We start from the raw sequence: 8,549 nt of genomic DNA, 5'->3' as shown, positions 1-8,549 counted from the left end.
ATAATTTTTTTCATTGACTTCTTTCGTCATTTTTTCATGCCCTTTAATCTGTATCCAATAGCTTTTACGTTTGTTTCTAACCAATCCATCAACCTCATTAAATAGCATACAAAGGAATGCACAAATCTGGGAAATCTAAAACGTTTCTTTGCAGCCCAATTTAAGATGAATTGCTCAATGTTAACAAAGGAAAAGGGAAATGAGCCAAAAGGGTGTTTTGTGCACATTTAAAAAAGGGAAGATATAAATTCACTCCCTCCCAAAGCACCAACCAGAGACATTGTAGCTGTTTTGTGTATGCTTCTGGGATCTAGGAGATATGGCCATGAAAAGGTAAAAGTACTTTTTTAACTATGATGAAATTTGGTGGTGCAAATATTAATCCAAAGTTAATTTGTTAAGTATTCTGCTACAATAATGATTAACAGTTCACCGACTTCTTTTTATGTCTACAGTGTGCGAGTAGCATTGCTATTATGGACAACAGCTCTCTTGTCTTGGAGGACCCTCTGCCTGGCCGAGCTGATGGAGGACCAAGGGCATGCATCGTGTGTCACTTCCAGTCGACGAGATAAGAACCTCTCCGGTCAGAATCTTACCAATGTTCCTTTGGATCTGAATAATGAGACGCAGTCCCTTGACATTTCTCACAACCCCCTTGTGAAACTGCAGGCAGCCCCCTTCCAAAGACTCTCACAACTCTGCTTCCTTAAGGCTACCAGCTGTGGTCTGAGGGTAATAAATCCTGGCTTATTCGTTCATACCCCGAAACTGAAATTCCTGAACATATCTAACAATTTGTTAGATTTTATCCCTGATCTATCACTGCCACTGCTTAAGATCCTGGACTTGGCCGGCAACCAATATGGCAGCTATCAATTACCGGCCACTTTTGAGACGTTGGCAAATCTGTCCGCCCTTTATTTGGGAAGTGAAAATGCTTTACAAGTGGACTTCAATGATTTTGATTCCCTCTCGGATAGCTCGTTGAAACATCTCATCCTTGGAGGAGGTTTTGAGTGGCAACGGTACGATCGTGGTTCTCTTGCAAAGATGAAATCCCTCCAGAAGATAACCCTCAAAGTGCCTTTTTGTGAGAACTTTGATTTACTTGAAAACCTGCTCGAAGATGTGAATGAAACGCAAACAACCGATTTAGAGTTGGTCAACGTACTTCCTGACCTCTGCAATGTGACCGGGGACCCTTTTAGGAGCCTGAGAGCGATGCCACTCATAAAGGATTTCACCATTGTAAACACTTGGATTAACAGCAGTTTCTTTGTGCTATTTTTGAAGAATGTTCTACTTTCCAATGTTCGAACACTTACATTTGTAAACGTAACCTACAATGAAGATACAGCTGAAGGATTTAGGTTCCCCACTCTGAATCACACCATCGTCCTACGGTCCCTTATATTTGATGGAGTAAATCATTACCAATACAGATACCCCTCTATTGAAATTAGTGTGGACATGTTTTCCAAGATGGACTATTTAAAGTTCTCAGGCACAGGAATGAACATTGTACCTTGCAAGGTTATGTCCTCCCTGCCGTCCCTGGAAACCCTGGACCTCTCAAACAACCTACTGTCTGACACAGGGTTCTGGTGGTCTGGGTGCTCCTATACCTCAGTGTTTCCCAAACTACGGAACCTCTCTTTGAGCAAGAACCGCTTTGTTGACCTTTCCTTCATCGCTCAGCACACCCACCAGATGAAGTACCTGGAATCTTTTGACTTGAGTTTCAACTCCATTTTTTTGGATAAACCGTGCTTCTGGCCCATCCACATCACATCACTGAGCCTGAGCAACAACAACCTGGGCAACAAAGTATTTTCCTTCCTGTCCCAGTATTTACAGCGAATTGACCTGTCAAAGACAGGCATCACCGCCCTAACACAAGAAGACCTTTTGCAATTTCCCATGTTGAAACACCTTTTCCTGAGCTTCAACAGCATTAAGGTCATCCCTACGGATCTATCCCACACCTTGGTCAGTCTGTACATAGATCAGAATTCCATTACATCCATCTCCCGGGAGTCTCTGGCGGGTCTTCCAAGTCTCAGGACTCTGAAAGCTGGAGACAACCCCTTTGTCTGCTCCTGTGACTCCTATTGGTTCATGACTGCTCTGAACAAATCCTTGCTGCCCGACTGGCCCTTGGATTATACCTGCAGCACTCCCCCATCTGTGGCTGACCTGCCGATGTCCGAGTACAGAACCAGCAGGATGTCCTGTGAGGCCTGGCTTCAGGCTGTCGTGGCGTTGCCCGTGACGATGCTCATCGTGCTGGCCCTTTGCTCTGCGTTCTACGCCTGTGACGGAGTGTGGTACACCAAGATGCTGTGGATGTGGATCCGCGTGAAGAGGAGAGGCCAGAAGCAGGCCAACCTGCTGAACAACACAACGTTTCGGTACCACTCGTTCATCTCCTACAGCCACCAAGACTCCGCCTGGGTGGAGAGCAAGCTGGTGCCGTCCCTGGAAGGGGCCGGAATCTCCCTGTGCATCCACGAGCGAGACTTTGTGCCCGGCCAGTGGATCGTGGATAACATCATCAACTGTGTGGAGGAGAGCTACAAGACACTGTTTGTGCTGTCCAACCACTTTGTGCAGAGTGAATGGTGTAACTACGAACTCTTCTTTGCCCAGCATAGAGCTATTGACGCCCAGCAAGACTCCCTGGTCTTCATCCTGTTGGAGCCTATTCCGACCAACTCTCTGCCCAAGAAGTTTTTGAAACTGAGGAAATTGCTGATGCAGCAGACGTACCTGGAGTGGCCCAAGGATGAGCGAAAGCAGCAGGTGTTCTGGGTCAACCTCAGGTCTATGCTACAGGTGGCGGACCACCGGATCCTGAAGGATATGGCCCTAGAGTTAACCCAAAGCGCTTCTCTGATCCCAGACGATTTGGTTCCTTTGTTAAAATGATGACTGCAGTCCAAAATGAAAATTGTGTGTGGCCCATTCAAAGATAAATGTTTTTCATTTTAACTATTATTGCCTGAATGAAACTCGACAAAACTGATCAATTAAAGTATTTTTTCCGTACATATTTCTGGTAAAACTTACTTTCTTTTTAGTTTAAGTACTGCATTACTTTTGATTTCTGTTTATTGTATTTATCGATATTTTTCTTTCCTATGTTTGTTACTAAAGTAAATGTCTCCACTCAGTGTCAATATAGAGAAATGCACGCCATTGCATCGCGTGGTGCAATAGGATATTTTTTAAAAATATACAGACGACGTAGCCTACATATGAAATTTACGAAAACATCTATCTATGTAAATGTGTTTATAAAGACGCAGCCTTTGCGATTTCCGAAGCTGTTAATTCTCATTTCGCATTTCAATAAAGAACTATTAAATCAGTGTCTTCGGCTCTCTACTGCCTGCATAGTTTACACAACACCAAAAAAGGACGTGTTGTCAAACGTTGTCAACGCTCCTTGCTTTAAACTTGACAAGTGTGTCAACTGTGTTATAGTGTAGGAGGATGAACCGAGATGGTGGGACACAGAACGCTTCGGGTGGGTACCGAATAACGTTGTTTGATTTTTTTAGCTTGCTTGTCAGTGTCAACCATTACCAGTCCGCCCGCACCAGCGGGGTACTATAACTCTTATCAACCCTCCGGGAGACACACACAGCACTTTCCCTTCTGCCCGACGCTTCACAACAAAACAACACAGCAACACACACCACAGCACTGCTGGGCCCCGTTTTCCGATAACGATGGATCCAAGCTCGAACCATCGTTCTCACAAAGGATCTTACGAACCTTCGTAAATTTCTTTGGAGCGTTTCGCGAAACTCCTCTTAACATGAACAAACGTGCACTGCTCTAACGACATTCGTAGCCTTGTAAATGTCCACTGACACCGTGCTGAGATGGGCTCTGTAGGAGGTGAAGACGCAGGAATGTCACAGGAAAATAGGGTTAAAAAGGGTTAAAATATCTCCCCATCAAGGCCAACACCAGAGTATCCCACGAAAAGAATAGACAGCAATAATATGAATGCTACAAGTATTAAAACACAATTGATCCCACTAGAGCCCATGTTGTGAGTGAGGGGGTAAAATCCCCCGTTATTCACGGTGCAGGCTTTCTTGGTTCACTGGAAAAGGCAGGGCTGCGCACAGACTCTACACCTCTTTAGAATAATTTGCATACTCCCGAACGATTCTTTTTTTTTTTATGAATGAAGACGCACGCAATGATGAGTTCACGTCTGAGCGTAGGCTACAAACGCGATTATCTATGGTCAGGGATGTTCGTAACTGTCTAGACACGGTCCAATAAATAGTGAACTTCTCACAGCCTCACCGAAGCGCCTACAGTGCTTAATGGAAATTATCGCAACAAAAAACGCGTGCAGAAATTCTCCGACACCTGCTGGTCTCAGAATGATTCATGTACAGTATGTCTTCTGTCATTGATCAATATGTGGACATTTTAACCACGATGGTTGAATTAAAAACAGATGGAAACAGCAAGTGCAGCACGAAAGCGACCTCCCACACAAGAGCAATGGAATCATTTGATTTTATTATATGCCTTGTGACGTGGCGTTTACCGGCGGTAACCACTGTTTTTGGGGTACTGCGGAATTGCTCCAGCTGGACATTCCGTGGTATTGGATGTGTTTTAATAAAACACATCCAATACCACGGAATGTCCAGCTGGCGACTCCACTGAGGCTAAAGTAACAACAATGTTGTTAGCACCCTACGAGTGCCCCTGGAGCTCTCTTTAGCGACGAACTTTTTCACGACGTTCGTTACCAACGATGCTTTCGGGAAACGGTGTGAAACCTGTACGATGCTCGTACGACGAACTTCACGAACCACTAAAGGCAAGCCCACACCGGACCGAAAATCGGCGTCCGTGAGAAAATCGGCGTCGATGACATGAGTCTATTTGGTGTGGTCGCTCAAATCGGCCACGTCTGCGTTCATTTCAGCCGATGTGTAATCGGCCGAATCGGGCAGTTGGTCCGGTAAAGGCAACCACACACCGGACCAACTGCCCGATTCGCGTCGGTAAATGAAGTCGGGCTATTTCATCTGGCCGAATCGAACACCGACATGGGCGGTACACACCTACGGGTCAGTGGACAGTTACAAGCCTATGAACGTTGTGCAGTGCACGCGCGTTCATGTTAAGAGGAGTTTCGGGGAACGCTCCAAAGAAATTTACGACGGTTCGCAAGATCCATTGTGAGAATGATCGAATGACCCGCCAGACATAATATCTTGCAGTTTATTCAGAAGTTATATGATTATTATTAGATTTCTTTGATTTTTTTTTTTACATTTTGAATATCGAATATTGATGTAAGTTACCCTAAATGTAATGGGCCCGATACAAACAACTTTATTTTGTTTTTTATTTAAATGTATCAAATCCTGCTACTACTCCCGCGAGGTTAGAGACCCACTCGTCACGGTCACGCGTAAGCTGCGAGGGGCTGAGCGGGAGTTATTGGAAACTATGCAATATTAAATTAAACTGAACACCCCTCTATGGCCTATACAACAACCATTGCGATCAGACATTACTATTTTTGTGTGATACTGCGAGTAGAGAAAGGTAGGAGCTGTTGGCAAAAATAGGCCTACACAAAAGATTTAAGACGCCAAGCTCGGAGACTTGGATGTTTAACAGAAGCATAGTCTCTGATGAGGCTACTTCGCCTACAGCTCCCGCCGTGGTGTGTGTGTGTGTGTGTGTGTGTGTGGTTGTGTGTTTTGTTTCAAGAGCGGATGCTGCTTTTTTAGGTGCACAACTGCCCTCCCTCCAGCATAGACAGGAAAGGAGGAGCGGCTTTACGCGTGGCCTTGGCATACAATGAGACCCTTTCTACGGACACTTTTACCTGCAGACTCCGCTGCAAAACCAGGTTGAAAACTGCCTCATAACATGATCAGGCATGACATTTACGTGATTTGGGCATACCCTTGTTTATATGTACATCTTTATAGAGTAATCTAGTGTGTGGCATATGACTAAGCCAACTGACGGGCCTGCGTCGCAGTTCCAGATGCATTTTCATTAATCAATTCCTTGAACTAGCCTTTGATAACCTTCTGGCCCGCCAAATATTGGCTGGAATTTGTTTGGCCCGGGGCCAAACTTACTTGCCGACCCCGACCTACACTATGCATAGTTGACACACTGTCAAGTTTAAAACAAGGAGCGTTGACAAAGTTTGACAACACGTCCTCTTTTGTTGTTGTATAAACTATGCGGGTGGTTTGTAGACAGGCACGATGTGACGACGCTGAAGTTGGCATCCAATTCGCAGCACCGATTCAGCAGCTGGTCCACTTTAAATCGGTCCTGATTGAAAACCACTACACCTAGACTCTTCAAATCTGGACTAAATTATCACAGTGAGGCTATACATTATAATAAACATAGTTACAGATTTGTGAAACCTTTTTTCTATTTGTGAAAATGCAATACAGGCTAATTGTAATGCTTTTTAGGGGTCCAGACTGCATTAGAACGGGTCCTGATTGAAAACCACTACACATAGACTCTTCAAATCTGGACTAAATTATCACAGTGAGGCTACACATTATGTAAAACATAGTTTCAGATTTGTGAAACCTTTACCCTATTTGTGAAAATGCAATAAAGGCACATTTTAATGCTTTTTAGGGGTCCAGACCGCATTAGAACAGATCCTGATTAAAAACCACTACACCTAGACTCTTCAAATCTGGACTAAATTATCACAGTGAGGCTATACATTATGTAAAACATAGTTTCAGATTTGTGAAACCTTTAAAGGCCCACTATGCAACTTCGGGAATATCTTCGCTGTTTTCTTGGTTTTGGCACGCACATTTCTCTACACAGCGCCCCCTACAGCTTCGTAGTAGATATTTCACAACACTGTCGTAACAACTCGTTGACGTCCCTTCCCCATGCACTTCTACGCGAGCCATGTGCATTTGTTTTCAAAGAAGCCGGCGAATGCGTGGAGCCATGTCCGAAGTAGATGTTCATAAAGTGTAGGCAAGGTTATACATTTTTAAAAGGGTGTATTTGCATTGCAATAAACATAAATCCATCCTATTTTATAGTTCACCGGGAGAACTTATACCCTAGGTTATAATTGTTTTATCTTAGGTTGAACAGAACAATCAGTGTAAGAGGTTTGGCCAACATAATAATCGAAATAAACAAGAACCTGGATTCGGGGATTCAGTCTGTATCTGGGGGACAGACGAACAGCAAAACACCCATGGAAACAAAGGTGTTTATATGGTTGCAAGCAAGCTAGAAACATATAGGGCTCACAACAAAACGGTCGAGAAAACAATTTTTACAGGGCTCACAACTAAATGGTTGAGCAAACACATTTGTACAGAGACTATCAGAATCAAGAATACCACGAAGACAAAGTTCACCCAAGGGTACTTTCAATTTCAAAAGCAACACGGCCAAGTCGGCGTCTGATTTGCAGTCTTCTTTTTCTTTCAGTTCACGCTATTCCTGAAAAGCTTGCCCAACGTTTACTCGTGTCTGGCCTCTCTGTCGGTCAGTCTCCCTTTTCTCTTCTTCTGTTCCTCCGACATTGGGTTTCTCTGTCTCTTTTTAGTCGGCTGATCTATGATGAATATAACAATCCCTTAGTTACTTGTGTTTATATCGAGCCGGTTCCGTGTTTGGGGGTCTGTGCCGTAAAGCAATTCGTTACTGTAGTGACCCTTGCACAGAAGCATACGGCCGACATCTTTCTTTATTCTGGGTGGAAATAGTAACATAGTTACGCCATTAAATGCGTTTATGGAAACATTTTTAGCGAGAAAGGTGCATTTTACTTTCATAATGTTCGCTCGGTGAATGTGAAGGATGTTCGGTTTGATAGTTATGACGAAGAGTGAACGCTCCGTTCACTTGCATGGACAGAGTCACTGGTTGCTAAGCAACCTCAACGTCTTGGCGGACTATATATCTGCTGATCAACACTACGAATGCTGGAAACACACCAGACACACCATGTGAAGTTATTTAACCCGATTATCGTTATTTATGAGTCCTTAGCCCAAGTGAAGGAGTTCAAGTACCTCGGGGTCTTGTTCGCGAGTGAGGGTACTATGGAGCGTGAGATTGGCCGGAGAATCAGAGCAGCGGGGGCGGTATTGCGTTCGCTTTACCGCACCGTTGTTACGAAAAGAGAGCTGAGCCGGAAGGCAAAGCTCTCGATCTACCGGTCGATCTTCGATCCTATCCTCACCTATGGTCATGAGGGTTGGGTGATGACCGAAAGGACGAGATCGCGGGTAAAAGCGGCCGAGATGAGTTTTCTCAGAAGGGTGGCTGGCGTCGCGGGATAGGGTGAGAAGCTCAGTCATCCGTGAGGAACTCGGATTAGAGCCGCTGCTCCTTTACTTAGAAAGGAGTCAGCTGAGGTGGTTCGGGCATCTGGCAAGGATGCCCACTGGGCGCCTCCCTTTGGAGGTGTTTCAGGCACGTCCATTGGGGAGGAGACCTCGGGGAAGACCCAGGACTAGGTGGAGAGATTATATCTC

At 44.7% G+C, this 8,549-nt stretch overlaps 1 protein-coding gene across 1 annotated transcript; it reads left to right on the top strand.

Moving 5' to 3' along the window:
* The first annotated feature begins 201 nt into the window (after positions 1–201).
* LOC115541426 (toll-like receptor 2) lies at positions 202–3,376 on the top strand. Its single transcript, XM_030353155.1, has 2 exons — positions 202–333; positions 456–3,376. Exons 1-2 carry the CDS (start codon positions 320–322, stop codon positions 2,929–2,931), a joined length of 2,490 nt encoding a protein of 829 aa, XP_030209015.1. The 5' UTR covers positions 202–319; the 3' UTR covers positions 2,932–3,376.
* Positions 3,377–8,549: the final 5,173 nt, after the last annotated feature.

This window comes from Gadus morhua, chromosome 4 (genome assembly GCF_902167405.1).
Source record: "Gadus morhua chromosome 4, gadMor3.0, whole genome shotgun sequence".
Classification (NCBI taxonomy): Eukaryota; Metazoa; Chordata; class Actinopteri; order Gadiformes; family Gadidae; genus Gadus; species Gadus morhua.
Note: the sequence above shows the minus strand (reverse complement) of the source record. Positions and strands in the feature narration are given on the sequence as shown.